Raw genomic sequence first — 22,277 nt, 5'->3', positions numbered from 1 at the left:
GAAAAAAGTTTGTTTTTTAAAAATCTCATCCCTATGTTATTTATACATGACAGGCGTAGCTTACTCTTCCCTTTGGGCAGTGAAAATTCTCCAGAAGGATTGTCTATATTTAGAATATCTTTTAAACATAAAGTATTTATTATAGAATATCTCAGATTTTTCATTTAAAATTCGCTGAGGGTCAGTATTAAAAAATGCAAACCAACAGATAAACAATATTGTGAAAAGATTGTTTTAAAGACTGATGTGGTAACTAGTGCTCCAAAATCAATACAGTATTGTAGGATTTAATTCCCTGACCCCCATGCATTCTTCACCACCTAAGTAGCTTTATTTCCTAACTAGAAGTTATGTTGTCATATGACAGTGTATTAAATAGCTTCTTCCTTTTCAAGCTAACTTTTTCCAAGTTTAAAGTGATGCTAGGAGCAATTATGTATCCTAATACCAATGTTAAATTTACTCCTGTAGTCTTGGTCCACTGGGGCAAGGTGTGCTTGATGTATACTATTTTATTTGGTTTTTGGTACAGTTGTTTTCTGATAAAATCATTGTTCTTTGATAGTAACCAAAAAAAGAAGATTAAACATCAGTCAAGACATCAGTAACATAAACAAAATGTCACACTGATATAATGAAAGCATGTCATTAACTATTGCATACATAGCCTCTTAACTGTTAAATCACTTTCTGCAGTAGATTGTGTGTGTATAGGCTTAATTTGAAAAGTGTATTGGCTTTAAAAATATTCACAGAAGGTGTTCATTACTTTTTTCATCTTAGGAATTTGAATCCAAAGATTAAACTAGCATCTGTTTTTTTGGTTCAGATTTGTGCCCTGCATACACAATTATGGTTTAACATTACTGTGCTTTATAATAAAGGAGAAGTGTCTCTGTTACTGAAATTGCTTCCATGTTTGTTTTGGATAACTTAATATCTTATCTTTTGCTTGTGTGCAGTCCAAAGAGGAATCTGATTATGGAACCTTTTCCCGAAACACTTCATCTCCCACCCACAGCCTTTATGTCTTTGTAAGAAATTTTGTCTGCAGGATAGGAGAAGATGCGGAACTTTTCATGTCCCTCTATGATCCCCAGAAGCACATGGTGATAAGGTAGGCTGTGTTTCCTTCACCAGTGCTAGATTAAAGACTTTCCAGACAAATGCAGGTGTACTTTTAGGATCAATGTGTAGTTCCTTACAATCATCTCTTGAAAACAGAAAACTGACATTTCACAGCTGAAGGAGATTATATATAAATCATCAGATACTTAAACCTTAACTTAAATTAACAGATACTTAAATGACTTGACAACCTTATGAAAGGGGAATACCTTTACCTTTACTAAGGGAGAGAACAGCCAAAGAATCAAAAAGGTAATAATGCATATCTTACTTTAAAGGAAGAAATGAAGATGTCTTGCAATTAGCAATTCTAAGTAACACAGTAAACAATAAATTACAAAATAAACAATAAATAAGTAGATTTTTTCACTGGATTTAGACAAATGTTCATGAGTGTTGGCCACAGTTATAGTACAACTCCCATAGTCATACACTCAGGGATACCTGAAACTGCAGATAATAAGGAACCCTATTATTTTCAATGAGAGGAATGACTTCCAGCCCAAACACACCATAGAATCATACAAGAGGATCTAGAAATGCCTGGAGATAACATTTCTGTAGCCATTTATAGGTCCTCCTGCATGATTGTATGGTATGCCTAGTCAAGACATTGACTATAGAATTGCATTGGAGGACCTAGCAATACTTAGAGATAATGTAATTTTTCAGATGTGAATAAGTGAGATCACAGATACTGAATTTGTGGATATGGGTGTTGTGCTGCATTTCTTCAGTAGCATGCAAAAATAAAATAATAATGGTAGGATCAACACTGGAGCACCTTTCATTTCTGAGGCACCATAGTAGAGTGTGCCCTTGTCTTATGTGCGGGATCTATTCCAGACCACCCACATAAGGAAAATTCTGGGTATGCTTGAGCCCCGTTGAAACTAATGGGGCTCGGGCATGGTAGCGATGTGGCGCATGCACACCATGGACGTGTGTGCCATTTCCTGCTTGTCATATGGCTTTCAGCATAAGCTGAAAGCCGCATATAGGGTGTCCTTTTATGACACGGGTTCACTGTACAGTTTTATTTCCGCATTGGTGCAATTGCTGCTTTCTGGGCTAACACCAATGACCCCCAGTGCAATATCCATCCTTTTTTTTAATGCTGCCAAGTATCACATACTCATGCATGCTATTGTAACTGTGGGAGACACAAGTGTGTGAAAGGTCATTTACAGAAGTTGTGTTGCCATTTCAGGTTGCTTAATCTGATCACTGCATATTCACCTTTGCAGCCATGGAAATGTGTGAGGATATTGGTTTAAAAATAAATAGTGGATTATTCACACCTGTGAAGCATAGTGAAAGGGAGTCTCCCCCCCCAAAAAACCCCACCCACTCCTTTCAGCCAGCCAGCCCTTTAAACCCTTGATGTTAAGTGAGTTCAGTTTAGAGCAGAGAACTTCCTCACCAATTACCTTTTGCAGGCCCAAACCCACTGGCAAAGGAGATTATGCTTCTTTCCTTTTCCTGTTATTTTGTTATTCTCTTGCTTTTATGTTTTTATCATACCTGCCCTTGAAATTCGAAGGAGATGCAGTAGCCACAGTGACCTTCACAGGTAGGAAGGCAGGCAGGCCAGCTGGTCAGTTAGCTAGCTCTGGAAGCCCCCCTTGGATAAAATCTTGGCAAGGAAACAACAGGAAAGAGGGAGCAGCGGAGAAGCACTGGATGTGGTAGAAGATGAGAACTTTCATCCCTTTCAGCCTGTTTAAAAGAGCAGGAGATATTTATAGATGTTGGTAGATAAGAGTGAGAGATATAGCAAAATGAGTTATAAATGAATTCAAGCCACTCTCACTCTTACCATTAGCTAGAGAAGACTGTGTGTTTATGTCACTTCAAGTCAACTTATGGAGACCCCGTGAATTTCATAGGGTTTTCATAGGCAAGGAATATGCAGATGTGGTTTGGCCAGTTCCTTCCTATAGCGCTTGATATTCATTGGCAGTCTCCCATCCAAGTACTTAGGGCTGACTCCACTTAGCTTCCAAGATCAAATGGAATCTGGTGCTTTGAGGGTGTTTAGGCCTATATCACATTTATGGGAGCATGGATGAGGAAGTCTAACAGAAAAGTAATTTTAAGCAGAGGAAAAAAATTATTTGCTTATTTCTTGCTATCAAACTACTTTGTATAACACTGTGTTCATTTTAAACAGTGAAAATTACTTGGTGAGATGGGGAAGCAAAGGTTTTGTCAAAGAAATTGATAATTTCAACAATCTGAAAGTGGTTTTCACTGTAAGTAGCTCTCCCTCTTTATACAGACAGTACTTTCGTACTATCAATTTTCTGTTGTTCTTAAAAGCTTCTTGCTTCATGTAGTTGTCATTTTCTGTCATATATTCAGGAGGTTTTACTATCTACTGTATATTGCTGGGTTTCCAGGAGACAATTGCTTAACATAACTTTCTTAGACTTGAACACCAGAACTCTTGGGCAGATTTTCTTGGCTAGAAACATATTTTAATTTGCAGCCATATCACAAAATGTGAGCTGTTTGTAGCCATGTTGCTGGATGCCTGCTAGAGCTGATGGGAATCGTAATCCAACAACATCAGGTATGTCACAGGATTCCACTCCTGTATATGCACACATGCTGAAGAGTAACTTCCACTGAAGGCACTGGCTAGACATAAACAGGACTACACTGTAAAAGGGACATGACTTTACTTTTGAAAAACTGCACAACACATTTGTAATTTTTAAATGTAAAATTTCTTGGCAATAACTTTTAGAGGATACATTTCTTTCCAAGTAAACCCTTGGATCCAAAGCTAAATATTGTGTATTATTATTATTATTATTATTATTATTATTATTATTATTATTATCCTGCCCCTTTCCCCAAGAATGGGATTCAGGGCAGCTTACTACATTTAAAAACACTGTACAGTTAAAAACATACAAAAACAATATGTTAAAATAGGATTAAAGTTGAAACAATTTCAGTGCTAAAATGTCTGCTGTATAAAACTGCTGTGGATTCTGTCTTGCTTTTGGCTCTTCATTTCTTTCAAGATTAAGATGTTCTGATATATTGTACTTATAAATGGGAGCAGGTAGTTTAGCTACATGACTTATTTGGAAAGACCTATATGGTTGTACCTTGTTCACAGCTATATTTGGCAGAAGTTTATATTGTGGTAGAGGAAAAATATCATTATTTATCTTGTGGGCAGATATTATACTAAATAGAAGAAGTGATTGGAATTTCCATCCTAATTAGTGAAGGACATTGGTAAATTATTGCTCAAGAATACCACAAAGGGAAAAAAGAAAACCTACTTGTCATCAAGGGACCAATAAGAATTCAGAGGGTGTTTTTTTGCTGTGCAAGCTTAATGATTTTATGGCTGTTCAGTGTTATCATGTTTAATTTAGCTCAAAGCAGAAACTTGAGGCATCTCAAGGCCACACTATTCAAAGATGTTTATGAACACACTCAAATTGTTCCGGAAAATCTCTTTTAGCAGCAGCAATGCCACCCAACCACAAGCATACTTCTTGAGCTGCCTAGTTTAGAAATCAGCTTTGGTTGTAAGTTTGGGAGTTTTTGCGAGGAAAATTTACACTCCGGATGCACATTAAAAAGCAAACAAACAAGCCTCATTCCCATATTTAAAGCTTTTGAGCTAAAACCTCAAACTGCATTTTAAGCTTGGAGGACTTTAAAAATCAGCTGGTGGGGAGAGTCAAACAGAGAGCAAACACTCTGCAATATTAAAGTCAGCATGGGGGTTGTAACTGCAGTTTTTCCCCCTGGTTGTGACCTTAGTGTGCTTGCAAAATAGGTCAAGAAATATAAAAAGTTTGGAAAATTGGTTTTTTGAAAGTAGTTTTCAGAACTTTGAGGGATCAAGGTATTTTATATAAAACTTATTCTTAAAATGGTCAATTTGATTTAAGACACTAATCTTGAAAACAATTGTCATTTACCTTGGAAACACCTTTGTAGTGTAATCTTGTGCATGTCCAGTCAGAAATAAGTCTCACAGAGCCCTATTATACCTATTCTCTGTTAAGTTTGCCTAGGGAACCTAAAGAAGTTGGCTTAGAGCGGGTGAAAATCTTGATTACATGGTAACTTGTTCCACGTGGTATTCTACTGGCTTCACTGAACATTATGCAGTAAAGTTATTATCACAGAGTTGGAAAGGAGAAAACCCAACCAGCACCTAGTCCAACTTCTTGCCAGTGCAGAAATCCACCACTAAAGCACCCTAAGAAGTGGCCATCTAACTTCTGTATGAAAACATCTAACAAAAGAGAGTCCACCACATTCTGAGGCAGTTTATTCCCCTGTTAAATCATTTTCACTATTTAAATATTCCTCCTAATGCTTACTCAGAATCTCCTTATTTGTAATTTGAACCCATTGGTTCAGATCCTACCTTTTGGAGCAGCAGAAAATAAGCTTGCTCCATCTTTTACATAACAGTCCTTCAGAGATTTAAAAATGGTACCTTTCAGTCTTCTCTTCTCCAGGCAAAACATACTGTATGTACTCATGTATAAGTCTAGAAATTTAGGTTAAGAAATCGACCCAAAAAACCTAAGTTGACTTTCCCTCGACTTATATATGAAGTCAACTTATAGTCAAGTACTGTATATACAGTACACTGTTCCCTCAACTGTTCCTATAGGACATGGCTTCCCATTCATTCTTATATCCTCTCCCATATTCTGAACTTAGATTCCATGTTATTCAAATCTAGTTCTTACTGAACTGATATTCAGAGTTTTAATGAACATGTGTTCTTTTCCCATACTAAATTATTTCTGGCACTGATAGTAGTTCTTGCATATTTAGGATTTCTGTTCACATGGACTATCCCCCAAGAATCTGTTAACTGAGCCTTGCTGTGATGTATTTCAGGATCTTGGAAACAAAGATCTTGGAAGGGACAAAATTTATTTGATTTGTCAAATTGTACGGGTTGGAAGAATGGAACTTCGAGACACTAATGCAAGAAAATATACTCAGGGGATAAGAAGGCCATTTGGAGTAGCAGGTAAGAAGTGAATCCCACTGTGGGAGAAAGGCAGAATATAAATCCTGAAAATGGACATGAACAAGGACACAGGGGCCTTTCTCCAGTTCCCTTTTCAGCCACTTTGCCTCACCCCACAAAAGGTATGCCTGAAAGTTGAGGGGACACTCCAGAGTGGCAATCTAGTAGTCCACACCTGGTTTCATGGCTCTTTGGGAACTCCCAGTTCACCAATGTTCATTTTTGGAAGAAAAGCCTTCCCTAATGGGTTTGTCACACCCACCCACCCAGGTATGGCCAGCATGTGACCCTTCTCCTTTTTGTTTTTGTTTTTTGGAACATGGACCCTATAAAACACTCACTGCCAGTTAATACACTGCATACTTTATAAAGTTATAGAAATTCTTCCTCCAGATAATGATGTAGGTTAAACGTTCTAAAATTGGAGCAACATTGAAGTCAATATTGAATACGGAGTTTTAACTGTTCTATATAGTGAGAGATCATAAGTGTCACGAGAGATGACAGTGGCTTCCCAATCAAAGGCTCCCTTATAGATTTGTTCACAGTGATGCTGGTAAGTGAAGACATTCTTTGAAGATCTTCAGTGAGAATTCAGTTCAAAAAGGTTCATGAAGCTGGGTGCCTTCTGGGTGGCAGAGTGATGGAAATATATGCAAGGCATGAGAGAAAAAGGCAAGACATTTCATGGCAATACAGATAATATGCTGAAATGCTTTAAACTAGCTGTTCACCTGGGGAGACCTCAGCATAGGATAGCATACTAGAATTTTATAGGTTAAAAAAAGTTTGAACAATAGAACACACAAAAGCAGAATTTGAATGCCAATGTATTATTTAAGATAGCACAACAAATTAGCTGCCTCAGCTGCCTTGAAGCCAAGCTAATTGACATCTACCTAGAGCTTCAGTATTTATTAGTTGCTCTCCATTGCCACATGATTAAATTAATTGAAGATGCAGGAATCTGGGGCAAATAATTGAATTATTTTTGTAAAACCCATATTAGTGAGAGCGCATAGCAACTTACTGCCTGACATATTGACATTCCAGTTGCTGCAATGTCTACAGTTATGTACAGTCGGCCTTCAGTATACACGGACTTGCCATCCATGGATTTTAGCATCCGTGAACAGCAAGCCTGCGTTGTTCCCAATGGCAGTGTGGCCATGCAGCTGTGCCACCGCTATGAATAACAGGGCTCTTTACCTGCATTCCAGTCAAGGGCTCAAAAGGCCAGACAAGCCTCTCCTGGCTGGAACACAAACAGTTAACTTGGGGCCTGCTGGGTTGCCTTCCCCTCACCTCTTCCATTGATCAGAGGGGGGGGGTGTCAATCACTGGCCCTCCTTTCTGGGTGATTGATGACTCCCTCCAACCAGTCCACTTTTTTGTGCTCCAGCCAGGAGGGCCTTCTATAGCTTGAGCCCTAGGCAGGGAGGCAGGTAAGAAGTCCGGTTCCTCCTAATGGTGGCATGGTCATGTGGCCGCACTGCCATTGGGAACAAATGGATCTGAGCATCCGCAGATTTATGTATCCATGGGAGGGGGGTCTGGAATGGATCCCCCATGGAAAGCTGACTGTACTGGCCATGCTGAGGAAAATATTTTATTACACTGTGGAGAAATACTGTGGCATTTTATAAAGATAAGTGGCACGATGCAGGTTAAACATAGCATAGGTAGGGAACTTGTGGGTCTCCATATCTTGTTGGACTGCAACTCCCATTATTACATACCATTAGCTAGGGATAATGGGAGTTTTAGCCCATCAATTTCTGGAGGTTGCCATAGTCTGCATCTATGCACCATAGAATGAATACTGTTGTTCTAAAGCAAATGTAAAAATATATATATTTGGAAGCTATTTAGAAAACATTACAAAAAAAACTGCAAGATCGTCAATTGCAATATAATATCTGGGATCAAACTTTCTATATTTTGTGAAATATGTAATAGTACTAATAAGATGACTATTTTTTTATCCCCCTCCCTTTTTTTAGTGTAAGCCGCCTCGATCCTAATTGGAGGAGGTGGGATATAAATAAAAGTTGTTATTATTATTATTTGTCTTGATGAATTCTTTTTTCTAGTGATGGACATTACAGACATCATAAAAGGCAAAGCAGAAAGTGATGAAGAGAAGCAACATTTCATTCCTTTCCATCCGTAAGAAAATCTTCTTTTCTTTAGTCTAAAATCAGGCACTATTTGTGTTTGGGCAAGGGAAGACATAAGAATGACTTTTTCAAAACTACCTATCATACTGCTGATTTAACACTTGTGCCCACATTTTTGGAACAGCTATAGAATCTGTTTCCCTGAAGCCCTGTCCTCAGCACTTATGCCTTAGGCTTCTAACCTTTTTGTTGGTTTGTTGTAGCTTTGGCACCATCTTCTATACGTTCATTTGGGAGCTCTTGTTCTCTTAGTTTTACAAAAGCTTACTGTCACCTTTTTAACATCTGTATCTGGTAGAAATATAGTGTTACAGTTCAAAGCATTGGCAGAAGAATCTGAGGATATACTGTACAATTAAATGCTGGCTTTTCTTGTGCTTCTTGTGTAATTCTTCTGTTTATGTCTTCAGGTTTTACCATTATTTTTCTTTTTCTTGTAGAGTGTCAGAGAATGATTTCTTACACAACCTCTTAAGCAAGGTCACAGCACTCAAAGGCGACAGTGGCGGACAAGGTGAAGTATAACTTCAAGAATAGGTAGAAAAAGATCTTCCCACTCCTTCTCAGTAATCATAATATGGTGACATTATTGATAGTCCTTAGCTCCAGTTTGCATGACTGCCAGTGCAGTATTAGCAACCTTAGGATGTGGCACCCTTTTGCAGGGAGGGCTATGTACATCCTCTAGGATATTTGCTCACCCACATCAGCCCCTTTTCAGGGACAGCCATGATAAAGATATTCTGGTTCTTACAAAATGGTTCCTTTAAATGTAAGTAAGGAACATGAGTTTCCTAGCACATCCCATGAGAGGTGCACTTGGGCTTTGTTGTAAATTTGAGTTTGCCCTTCAAAATTTGGGTTGTGAATTAAGCTTTCCCAACTAATATTTAAAAAGAGCAACTAACAGTTCCAAATTTACAATAGATATTTTTTCTCTCTCAAAGGACTCTGGGTGACTATGAAAATGCTTGTTGGAGATATTGCTCAGATTAGGAAGGACTATCCTCACCTCGTTGACAGAACAACAGTTGTTGCTAGGAAGCTTGGCTTTCCTGAAATAATCATGCCAGGTAGGACGTTGTTTGTTTCTGCTTAGAAACTGAATGGTAATTGTATTGTTCCCCACTTCCACCCCATTCACACCCCACATAAACGGAGATGCGCTCTGAATATATCCCTGGAGTTGGGATTTAGATATCCACTTGTATGGAGCGGAGGACAGGGGTTGACTCCTTGTTCCTTTCTTCTTGCTTTTCTCTCCTTGCTCCCATTTTGGACCATTTTGTGCCAATTCCTGCTGCTTCCTATTTATTCCACATCCGAAGCGTCTCTTTCCTTCCAGACACCTTCTTCTCCAAATGACTCCTTTGGCTTTTAATTATTGTAAACATTAAACCCGAGCATTGAATTGTTGGGCTCAGACCTTGCTCTAATTGTGGGTGGGAGCTTGCTCAACTTCTTCAAGGCACCTCCAACCACACATTCCAGCCTTGGAAGGGGAGGAGACAGATTGGGAATAGGCCAGTAGCATCCTACCTATATGCCCTTTCTCTTGAGAACCACCAGCCATCTTGTTTGTTAGAACAAAGCTCATTCAGAACCAACGTCACTGCCCCAATCACAGGTGTCAATGTGAAGGGACTTGGACTGCAAATCCTGCTCTGACTTGGGCAGGTGGGAAAGTGGCACTTTACTCTGCAGGAGCCTAGCACTTTATTGCTAAGGATTTAGAATATTAAAAAACAAAAACAAAAGGAATCCATGTATGAACATTTGTTAAAAAAGTCACGCTTGAGCTAGGAACAAAGTACAGTTGAATACTTTGTAATGGGAAAGGGGAAATCCTTTCCTGGAATCAGGAAGATGTTTGGCTCAAAAAACCCAAACTCCTTCAAAGAATCAGTACATACAACATATACAGCCAAGGCCTGATGCATTTGCCCCATCTAGGTAGCCTCATTGATACTGAAATGAAATGTATACATAGGCCCGTTACAGACCACCCAAAAGGGGTGGTCTCGGGCCGCTGCTGGTTGCAGCGCGGAGGAGTCGCAGCAGCCAAACCGCGCGACTCCTCCTCACTGCAAAGAAGGAGCATGAAAATTGCGCTCCTTCCAGCAACCCGGAAGAGACACTGCAAGTGCCAAAGCGTGCATTCGTGGCATCACTTCCGGGCCGCGACGTGTGGACACATAGCGTCCGTTACGTCAAAATGGCGGCAGCCGTGTGGAACGGCCGCCGCCATTTGTTACGGACTCTGTCCTTAACAGGGTAAGGGCGTCTGGATGAGACGCCCCTTTTTCAAAATGGGACATCCTAAGGACATCCCTTATGGTGGTATGTAACGCGCCAATGTTTCTAAAGAAAATCACCGACATTTCCATGTGCTTTTTGAACATGCTAATAAGATTAACCAATTTCCCCATAAATTCATATCTCAATTTTCCCATTAATCTTCAATAAAGTAAAGCATTAATGAATGTGCATCAGTGAATACAGTGGGCTTTCCACATTCGCTGGGGTTATGGGCATAGGATCCCCTCAAAAGTGGAAAAACTGCAATAAAAGAACATTAATTCTTTTAACGTGAGAGAATACCTCTCTAGGAATCTCTAGGCCCTGTACTGGAACTCTCCGGTCAACATCTGCCTTAATGTGACCATAGATTTGCGCTGTAGGATCTAAAAATGCCTAGAGAAGTGTTCTGTCTTAGGAATTTCTAGGTCTTCCAGCATGACTTCTGGTGGATGTTGACCACAGAGTCACCCTGGAAAACCTAGAGATTCCTAGAGATAATATATTAATCAAATCAGTGAATAATCAAATCCGCAAATGTGGAGGGTCAACTGTATATACTTTTTACTGATTGTAGGATGATGGATTTTTTCCTACCATATTTATGCATTATATATGTATGTATGCATTATATTAACAAGTTGCTCTTCATTTAATCCAATGGGATTTAGTTTAATTGGCTAACCTTCAGTTAAAACCTCCAGTTTCTTAATTATTGCATGCTGTTGGGTTTATAATTTCTAAGGAACTAGTTATTATCCCCCAGTTATCCAATACAAGTGTTAACTCTTATAAAATAATTTTTCAAGAAAATTATTATTGGAAATTAAGCATAGTTCACAGTGGTCATTTAATGGAACTTCAAAAAACTTCATGTGAATTTTTGCTATGATTCAATCAGTGGCCTTCAACTGTAGGCCTTTAAATATGGAAGGTGATATCAAAACCATTGCTATAACTGTGCCTTGAGTAACTTCTGTATTGATGTAACTGTAACTTTTCAGTTTTGACAACAGTTTTATTGGCTATGTTGAAATGTTTCTCCCATCTGAGCCACCTTTCCTGCATGCTGTGAAGTTGATGGGGCATGTCTGCAGTGTTGTTATTTTTTTGAGGGCGCTATGAACAGGGATGTGACTCTTCACTAAGTTTCTAGTTTCCGCAGTTTGCTTCTCACTGGAAGAGTCTTTGAAAATCACACAGTTTTTGAAGACTATTTGCAATTTGGGATTTATTCTGCACAAAATTTGTTTGTGGTTTTGGACATTTTCCGCACAGAAATCAGCATTTTCTGCGTGGGAAATAATATTTCAACACAGAAATATTAATTCCTGCATAGAAAATGCTGTTTGCTATGCAAATCACCTATGTGCAATTTTTATGTTAAAACTCCCTCTGATTACAGCATTTTCTGCACAGGAATTAATATTTCTGCATTGAAATATTATGGTGTATTCTCTGCAAAAAAAACACCACATGGGAGTTTTGTGCAGAATAACTCCTGAAAAAAACATGTTTTGCAACCATTTTCAAATATTTTCAAATATTGTTTCCATCCCTAGAGAATAGCAAAAGTGTGAAATATACTATAGACTCATCCTGCTCCTAATCATGTCAGTAGGTGGTGGTTGTGTCCCCTCCCAGGAGGCTCCAGAGTGAGTGCAAGAGAGCACTGACTGCTTTGGTTGATTTTGTGATGGTATCATGTCATGAATGTGTGAGCAACACACCCTGCCTTCACCCAGGGGTTTACTCATCGGTAGGGTGGGAATACCATTGCCCAGAATGCAAGAATAGGAAGGTCAATGTCATGAGGCAGTGAAAACACCCTTCTATTTAGAAAGTAGTCTGCTATGCCACACTGAGTGTGTGTGGAGTACTCTTAAAAAAGAAAACAATTGAAAGTGTCTTCAGCACATTAGACTAAAGCTATGTTGAAGCAGCTCAATTTTCAGGCAGAGAGTTTCTTCAAGAAACCTTCCCCTCAGTCCCCACAACACTTGCTGTGGGATCTTTCTGGGTGGTGTATGATACTTGTTTTGGTCTTTTTAAAGTCCAGTATGACTTGTTGTTGCTTGCTGTGAAATGCCTTAACTGGGCTTCACCAGAAGGTGTCATTGCAGGATGAGAATTATCAACTGATGTGGAAATGACACTAAGCCCTTTCCTGACAAGATGAAGTCTGATAATAAACATCAAAGCTGAATTTCAATTTCCCCTTGAATTTTTTCAGTTCAGTGTATCACTGAGTATGCAAGGCATAGCTTTTATGTGTTCTGTGATGTTAGCTGATTCCAGTCCCTTTTATCCTGGTATCTAACCTTTTGTGATTCTTTTGTAGGTGATGTAAGAAATGACATCTATGTTACTTTACTATACGGAGACTTGGATAAGTATAATAAAACCACTCAGAGAAATGTAGAAGTCAACATGTGTGTGTGTGATGAAGAAGGGAGAGTGATACCAGTAAGTGTTTCCTGTTGTTGTGTGCCTTCAAGTTGTTTCTGACTTTTGGCAAACCTATCACAGGATTTTCTTGTCATTGCCTTCCTCTGAGGCTGCAAGAGTATGACTTGCCCAAGGTGATTCTAGTGGGTATTCATGGCTGAGTGGAGATTTGAACCCTGGCCTCCAGAGTTGTAGTCCAATGCTCAAATCACTACACCAGGCTGGCTGTCCATGTAGCTCTGTTAGATGTGTACTAATGATGAACAAGTAGAACGTGGGTGAATTTCCTCCTCACATCACAAATTAAATTTCTGATATACTTGGTCTGCAGTTCAAATTTGCTGGCTTTGCTCTATTTACAACTGTGTAATGTTGAATAGTACTTGAGCCTTTACCCCATAGTAATCTGCACTCATAGGCTTAGATTGTCCCAGTCAGGTAATATATTCTGAGAGATTTGAACTTGGGAAGGGAATGGGAAAAAAAGATATAAATAGCTTGCCCAGCATAAATCTTTTGCATACATCTGTTAGTCTATTATTATTATTATTATTATTATTATTATTATTATTATTAAAATTCAAGTAGATAAATAAGTACCACTTCAGTGGGAAGGTAACAGTGTTCTATGCAGTCATGCTGGCCACATGAGCACCAGAGCTGTCCTTGGACAACGCTGGTTCTTCGTCATAAAAATGGAGATGAGCACTGCCCTCTACATTTGGTTATGACTAGATATTCATGTCAAGGGACTACCTTTACCATTACTTTAGCATTGGGACATATGTTTTTATAATGTAGTTTTCATTGTACAGTAGAAAGAAGGTCTTTGTTTTCACATTGTTCACCTGAATGTTTCGGGTAACATTGTTGGTGGGATATAGGTTCTTTGATAATACAAGGGCATCAGGAATTGTGTGTTACATCAGTAACTGCAGTTTATAATGATTGGTGATCTTAAGGAGAGCCCTTAATTCTCCTTAAAGGAGCAAGATCAAATGCAATTGAGACTTCCAGAAACATAGCTTTTAAAGTGGTGTTATTGCTGGGCACAGCCTACCTGCTGATGTCTTTCATAGCTTCTGTTCCAGATTTCTTTCGATCAGCAAATGCAATATTGCATGCTCTTGCCCAAAAGAGGATTTCTTCATATCAGCAAACCAGATGTCCTATTTGCAAATGCAATATTGCATGCTCTTGCCCATCTATACCCCAAAGAAGTGCAAATGGGAAATATGGACACCCCTCCCCCTTGGCAATTAAACAGTAATGACAACAATGTATTTCCTTTATTAGCAGTTGCTTCTGTGACATTTTTTCTAGAGATTCATAATAATAATAATAATAATAATAAAAACCAACCAAAACCACAAGGCCCCGCAATGCTGTGAAAGTAATAATTGCTTTGTTGTTTGTGGAGCTTCAAAGTGACTCACTACAAATAATGGCCAGTATCCTTTTGGTGCACTGAGATAGCAGTCACACTTTTCCCAGCATTACCTGGTGAGGGAAAACAAACGCTGACAAAAGTGAGCATTTGTAAACATATCCTTCAACTGTCCCAATTTGGCAGAGACAGTTCCAGTTAATCCTCTGTTGTCCCACTTTTTTCAGCTGCTTTTAAAATGTTCCAATTAACTCTTTCCTCCTCCCACTTTCCCCTTTTTCCTCAGCTTACTTGAAGTGCTGAAAACAGTTCAAAGTGCTAAATGAGTTTGCAATTTATTAACCTAGCAGGAAAGAGAGGAGAGGTGAGGTGGTGGTGGGATTTTTCCCTTCCCAGTTGGGTCAGGAAAAAGCAAACTGCTGCAGCTTTTCATAGCTTGTGTGCTCTTTCTTATTAATAATTTTGCCTTCTTGCCCACATTTTGATGTTACTTGGCTACATGTCCCACTTTTCATCTGTGAATTGTTGGAGAGTATGAGATGGGCTTTGAGGGACTTGTGGGTGGTTCAGGGGCCACAAAATTGGATCCAGGGGCAGTGTGTGGACTACTGGGGGGAAAATTATAATTGCTAATCGCTCACATCAAAAAGTTTGGAAAGCATTGCCCTAGCACAGTCAGAAATCCTTCCAGACCCATCAATCTCTGTGGGCAAGTCATTTTACGAAGTCATCCACTCGAAAGCTTAAGGGTCCTTGCCTCTGCAAAGACTCAGAGTATTTCTATTAGGTAGCAATCTGTCCATGTCCATTCAATTCTTTTGACCCTTTCTACCCCCAGAGTCCCTTCATTTTGGCTAGCAAAACTGAGTCCAATCAATAGTGTGCTACACCACATCTAAGGCCAAGTATTAATTGAGAAATGCCCATAGTTGCCATGGAAGCTTTGATATCTCCAACCTTCTCCGCATGAGTGGGCTCAGTGTGCATGTTAAACCTCTCAGCACAATCAGTTTTGGGGGAATCAACACCACCACCAATAACTTAGGCAGGGGGACAGTTGGGCAGCAAGGGTTGACAACCAAATCTCATTGACACTAATTAGATGAAGTGCCATGAACTTTAGTTGATAAGACGAAAGGTATTATGCTTTCTGTTCATGAGAGAGGCGCAATGTTTCCTATTCAAGAACTAGAGAGAATGATGTAGGTGTTGCCTTCATAGAATTAATATGCATTATCCTTGAAAATGCTTCTGTTGCCTGGTGATTTAACATTTAAGCCATTAAGCTAAATTTCCTCTTCAATGTGGCCATTTTTAACTGTTGTTTTCCAGTTAACTAAGATTGTGTAGCTATTACTATTAGGGCCAGGGCCAAGTTTGATATATTTTTCTAGATGACCCCAGTGGCTTTACTGGTAGAGGAACAACACAAATGACAGGGCACTGGGGAAGATGTTTAAATGGCAGGTACTTCACAACTATTGGCTGATTGGCAAAACATAACTAGACTAATGGGAGCAGACAGATGGGGTAGGCTCCAGTTTATTTTTAGCAACTGGACAGTGGTGCTGAGTACACTACACTTCAAATAAAGAGAGGATGGGGGTTATCTTTGAGGGATACCTCACTCCTATATCTTTTGTAGTTATAGGAGTGTGATCTCACTAAATGATGGTGGCCTGATGGCTTGCAGTTTTTATTTTTTATTTATTATGGTATTTATACCCCGCCCTTCAACCCTAAAGGCTATCAGTGCGGCCTCATATTGTTGCCTTATGGCCTGTTGTGAGTGTTCAGGTGATGATCAAGTGGACAGGAAGAGAGTGTGCTTTATACCAGAGGCCAGCAGCTTGCGGTACTCAGATGCCTGTGTGCATGTGTGTGTGAGTTTAAGGCTGTGTTCAGGTTGATACTGCTTTAATTGCCATGGCTCAGTGCTATGGAATTCTGGGAATTGTAGTTTATTGTGGCATCAGGCCTCTCTGACAAAGAAGGCTAAAGGTCTCACAGAACTAGAGTTCTCAGAACTCTATAGCATTGGACCATGACAGTTAAAGTGGTGACAGCCTGGATTATTTCTGCAGTGCAGATGCAGCCTAAATCAAATAAGTAAAATAGTTGAGAAGGTATTTTACTTTCTTCTGAGAAGTAGGAATTAAAGATTCATGGCAAAAAAATTGCAGATGATATTACAACTCTTGGGTGAATGAGTGGCTCAAAATATAGCTGTAAGTAATTTCAATTTAACAGCAGCTTTCCAAGCACTGGCAGAGACTGACCCTGATTAACACTTATATTGTTACTTTGAGGGACATTACCTTCCCCTCCCTATCCATCTAATTTTCATTGAGGAAACTATTTTAAAGACATTTTGTTTGGTGTTACCTCTCTTAGAAGCTATATATCTACCAACTCTGGGGTGCAAGAGAAATAGTCCTCTTGATTAGGACTGGTTCCATGGTTGTCAGTATTATATTTTTAAATAAATATAGCCATGTAATGAAAATATGAGAGTTCAAGAAGCTGTATCTTTCTCTCCCTCAAACCCTTCCCTCTTTTGTGTAAGAATGCAATCTGTTTAGGAGCTGGGGACAAGCCAGTAAGTGAACACAAATCAGTTGTCTACTATCAAGTCAAACAGCCTCGCTGGATGGAGACATTAAAGGTATGGTGAAGGAAGAGAGTCTTCTTTTCAGTTTAAAGTATTTAAAGGTTTCTTATCTGACAAATTAATTTATATTGAGCCCATAAGAGAAGCTCAGGTAACAGGAGTTCAAACAGTAATTGTAATGAGGAAATTCTATGGTGTCTTATTTTATCTTTTCATATATTTTATTATAAACCTATACTTTTAGGTTTTGATTTGTTCTTTTAATTTGCACAGTTCAGTAACCTGAGGAAATAAAATAATTTTCCCCACCCACAAACTCTATTACAATTTATTTCCATCAGATTTGTCCTTGTTAGCAAAAAGTTAATAGTTCACCTTGTAGTTTGCGTGTAACTTGTAATAAGCAAATTCTTGGAAGGGTGTGATGGAAATAATTACAAAATGGCTGCAAGCTACTAGAAAAAGCTTATTGTAAATTTGCTCTATTTAAAGAGAGAGCACTATAGAAAATTACTGCCATAATATGACTCTTAGGTAGATAATAAATTTAATCCCATTAAGGTGTTTTGGCAAGAGTAGACAGAAGGCAGCAGGGAGAGGAAAAGCATAACAGAATATATTTTTGACTACCAAAGCACCTTCATTTTCCTGTAACTTCAAATACTTCTGTGTCCTACGCATTTATAAAAGGTGTGTTTTAATTTTAAAAATCCAGCTTAAATTTATAAAGAAATATGTGAGTCTTCATAAACCAGCATCTAGAATCTTCCAATTCCCCATTTTTCCAGTTGTAATCATCAGTGCCCAACAGTATACTAAAATTATGGGCCAGAATAGATCCCTCCTCCCTACTTTAGCCCAGGTGTCATCTTAATGTTGCTCCTGTGGATTTGGAAGCCCCCTGAAACAACATGGAGAGCTGGAGTAAATTGAGAATGGTAGAACTCAGAAGAAAGGCAGGTTTCATGAGAAGAAGTGCCTTTCCATTCATTTGGTGGTGACTTTCATATTAGGGGGGTGGGTGTCTTTCATGTCAGTAGTGTGGTGAATTTTAGTTCAGACATCAAAGGAGCTCTGCAAGGTGCTCAGTACTGTCCTCAAAATAGATTCAGCATTGATGCATGCATGATATGATGAAATTTTATTGAAAGTGGAAGAAACATCCTTTCAAAAGCATGTATCCTAGCCTTTGATGATGTGACCATTGTTAAGAAATTTCAGTTGCCAAATAACAAAATAAAGACCTCAAAAATGTACAGTGCAAATTCACATTAAAACGTATGGAAATGAAATCAGCAGGTCTAGCCATAGATGATTACTGAACTTTTGGTAGTCCTAACTCAGAACTATTGACAGACCTTTCTTCCATAAGAGTTCATCTATAGAATTCATAGAGTTGGGAGAGACCACAAGGGCTGTCCAGTCAAACCTCCTGTCATGTGGGAAGACACAATCAAAGCAGATGACCATCTAACAGATTTTAAAAACCTCCAAAGAAGAAGACTTCACCACACTCTGAGGGAATATGTTCCACTGTCAAACAGCTCTTACCATTAGGAAGTTCTTCCTAATGTTTAGATGAAATCTCCTTTACTTTATAATTTGAATTAACTATCCCTTCTCCTAGTCTCTGGAGCAGCAGTAAACAAGCTTGCTCCATCCTCAATATGACATTCCTTCAAATATATGAACATGGCTGTCATGTCACCGCTTAAGCTTATTTCCCCTAGGTTAAACACATCCAGCTCCTTATCCTTTTACAGAGGCAGGGACTGGATAGCCCTCCAGATGATGATGGACTGCCAGCATAGCCAGTGGTAATGCTGGAAGGATACATCAAAAGCTAGGATATAGCTGCTGATTTCTGATACTGTTTCTTTAAACAGGTAGCGTTGCCCATTGAGGACATGCAGAGAATTCATTTGCGCTTTATGTTTAGACATCGGTCATCTCAGGAGTGTAAGTAAACTTTTTCATTACTTGTTTTCTGTATGCAAAATTAGAGAAGTGTAACTATTCTTGGAAAAGAAACTAGTAATACCAAATTCTGTGTTGTGCAGCTAAAGACAAAGGAGAAAAGAATTTTGCCATGGCCTATGTAAAGTTAATGAAGGAGGATGGGACAACTCTACATGATGGCTTTCATGATTTGGCAGTTCTAAAGGTATAATTATCTAATGCACCATGTTGATTTTCATGTAGCTTTGTATAATCTAGTGGCAACCACCCATGGTTCTGTCAAAATATTACAAAAATTCTTAAAGAAGGCTTGGGTTAATTTTCTCTGGATTATGCCAATGGGAATTTAATGTGCTAGTATGAATTTATAACTTTCAGGGCCTGAATGAGGCATTTTGCTCCTTATTTATCTATCTATTTATTTCATTTATTTCCTTGAGATGTGGGATGCGGTGGCCATCACTCATTCACCACCTTCCTACAATAGCTTACTGGGCTGACAATTGAATCTTCCTTCTGCATTCATGGCATGGGCAGTGTACTCCACCACACTTAAGGGCAGCAGGATAGCTTATGCATGGGACACACAGCTCCATCTTCAGCACCTTCACACAAGTTTGTGCCACTCTTTCCTCTTCTTGCCGGATCACATTGGTTGTGGCCCTGGAGCAGTTCCAGAAACACAGCATTCCTACTTCTAATGCACCCAACTGGAAATTCAGATTTGGAGAAAATGTTTTACATGAAGAGGCTTCTGTGCCACTTTGGCAGAAGCCTCCCTGCTCCTTCCAGCCTTTCAGTTCTCATTGTACTTATCTATCACCATATTTCCCCCCTGCCATGTGGAGTCCCGGAGTCCCAGGAGATTCTTATTCACTCCCTTATTATTCCACTTGCCTTAGGTCCAGTTGGGCTCTGTTCCATCTCAGGCTAAAGGTCTCCTTCCATTATCTCCAGAGTCCAAGTGAAGGGAGGGAGACAAACACACGAACCTTTATTTGTTTATATAATTTATAAATTTGCCTTTCTCCTGGCATTGGTCCCAAATGGTTAAAAACATTTCAAAGCACATTACACTGAGTCCTAGAACCTCTTTCTGAGCTCTTCTTTTGCTAGTGCGGCATCAGAACAGGTGGCAATTGGTCTTCATCCTGGCTAGAAGTTCAAGTGTCACCTCATTTACTGCATCTACAGCAGCTCATGGCATCCCATGGCATAGCAGTGTCTGGATTATCAGGTTAATGGATGTGATGTCTTCCTTCATCACTGCCCAGTTCCCAAGTTAAGCCTGACCCTAAAAGACAAAACTGGGCAGGAGCAAAAGAATGTCAGGAATTGGTCTTCAGGGCAAGTTGTTCCTATTTAAAAGCAAAGGTGTTTTGATCATTAAAAACAAAGATCAGTGGGAGCTGGACCAGAATGGCAGCCACCTTCTCTCTAATGCTTTGGTCTTTTAGTTAAAGGCTTAAGGGGCAGGCTTTCAGTTGGGAACAGTGTCTTTGCTCCTGTTACATTGTGGGTAATCTGGTCCTAGTTCTAGCCTTGACAACCTGCTTTCTCCAAAGCTTGTGGTGATAAAGCAGCATTTTAAAATAACATTATTTGTTTGGTGAACAAACATATCTCAAGGGTTTAAGTCAGTATAAGTGGCCAACTTGATAATGTCTGGGAAGGTTTAATGAGTCATAGGAGCAGAACAAATAACAAAAAGAAAGAAAAGAAATTATAGAACATCTGTGACTGATGCTGGCAGTCCCACTGGGCTGAGCCTACACTTGAGTTCTAAATCGGGAAGAAGAAGCTGCTCAAAGAAATGAGTGGGAGATTAATTTTCACAGTTGTTTCAGCAATATAGTCAACTTTCTCTACCTCCTCTTATCTTCTTCTTCTGTTTTTGGCTACCCTACATACCTTGGCTAAGCTCTGGCTGCAAAAGAGGAAGCACATATATGGGCACCACAGTTGTGCATTTATTTCCAATTTAAAATATCTCTACAAAATAACAGTGAAAAACCCACAGTACGTTCGTCATTTAAAATGGTACAGCAGCAGAACCATGTAAAATAATGTACACAAGAGAAGGCGACGAATAAAAACATCATGTCATCACAACTAAAAGTCTTGGATAATAAAATTCCTGACCTGTGTCCAAAATTGGAAGAAAAACACAATGGGGAAAAACATTCCGTAAAGGCAACACTAGATAGACCTTTTATTGAATGCTACCCATCTCTAAACACCCCAAGGGCGCCAAATCCTATCTGTCCTTGGAAGCTAAGCAAGATCAGCCCCGGTTAGTATTTGGATGAGAGACTGCCACTACAGGCTTTGGCCCGGTACAGACTGTCCATTTGTGGCGCGCCCATGACATGTTAGGATTGCTCGGGGGTGGGGCGTGCACATGCCCGGCAACCCTAGCACATCATGGATGTGCCGCAGCCGTGCAGCACTATCCAGATGGTGCCTCAGCAATGACGTGCCAGCAGCGCAACGTCCAAACAGGTCTGCGCCGCTAGCACATCATCGCACCGTCGCTGGTGCTTTGGTGTGGTGCAAGTACACCACAAAAAGGAGCCGCTTCTGTGCTCTCCTTTCTTGCTGCGCAGCAGCGTCGCACAATTTGGTTGCTGCTGCAGAGCAAGGAGAGGCACCTCCCCGGTGCCTCTTTTTGGCACTCTGTATCACGCCTATATTTCAGAGGAAGGAACTGGCAATCCACCTCTGAGTATTCCTGATCTAAGAAAACATTAAATTCATGGGGTCACCTCACCATAGGTTAACAGTCAACTTGAAGGCATGTATGCACACTCATCCAAACTCTGGGAGCTCCTGGAAGATAACCACTGGCACAATTCTTTAATTCTGGGCAGGTTCCCATGGAAATGTCCATCATAATGCAACATAGCATGCTAAGGCTGATCTCAGTGGTTCAATATCATAGTGCAAATTCATGAGGTCTATACTTCATGTACACGTAGACCTAAATCTTACTGTTACTCCTAATTAAAGAAGACTTCTTAATTCAGTGTGACTTGTACCATTAAACATTTGATTTAGTTGGTCTACTCTAGTTGGAACTGATCATTAATAAGTTTATATAAAAAAGTCCTGAAATATAGAAGAACTTAAGGAAGAATGGCAGCCAAGGTAGTCTCAGTTGACAGTGCAAATGGTGCCTCTCCTCATGCCTATATTTCATCACTGAGTTTGAAAAGTGACTTGTGCTATGGGAGAGAG

The 22,277-nt window shown here is 39.5% G+C and overlaps 1 protein-coding gene across 1 annotated transcript in view; it reads left to right on the top strand.

The window, feature by feature from the left end:
• Nucleotides 1-22,277, top strand: part of DOCK2 (dedicator of cytokinesis 2) — a 336,713-nt gene that overhangs the window by 23,776 nt on the left and 290,660 nt on the right. Inside the window, exons 8-17 of the mRNA XM_042453565.1 lie at nucleotides 963-1,117; nucleotides 3,302-3,383; nucleotides 6,022-6,157; nucleotides 8,251-8,326; nucleotides 8,778-8,851; nucleotides 9,285-9,410; nucleotides 12,977-13,101; nucleotides 17,037-17,135; nucleotides 18,968-19,040; nucleotides 19,142-19,245. Of these exons, the coding sequence (XP_042309499.1) occupies nucleotides 963-1,117; nucleotides 3,302-3,383; nucleotides 6,022-6,157; nucleotides 8,251-8,326; nucleotides 8,778-8,851; nucleotides 9,285-9,410; nucleotides 12,977-13,101; nucleotides 17,037-17,135; nucleotides 18,968-19,040; nucleotides 19,142-19,245 (1,050 nt within the window). The remainder of the gene's footprint in view (nucleotides 1-962; nucleotides 1,118-3,301; nucleotides 3,384-6,021; nucleotides 6,158-8,250; nucleotides 8,327-8,777; nucleotides 8,852-9,284; nucleotides 9,411-12,976; nucleotides 13,102-17,036; nucleotides 17,136-18,967; nucleotides 19,041-19,141; nucleotides 19,246-22,277) is intronic.

This window comes from Sceloporus undulatus, chromosome 2, assembly GCF_019175285.1.
Source record: "Sceloporus undulatus isolate JIND9_A2432 ecotype Alabama chromosome 2, SceUnd_v1.1, whole genome shotgun sequence".
In the NCBI taxonomy this organism is placed as follows: Eukaryota; Metazoa; Chordata; class Lepidosauria; order Squamata; family Phrynosomatidae; genus Sceloporus; species Sceloporus undulatus.
Note: the sequence above shows the minus strand (reverse complement) of the source record. Positions and strands in the feature narration are given on the sequence as shown.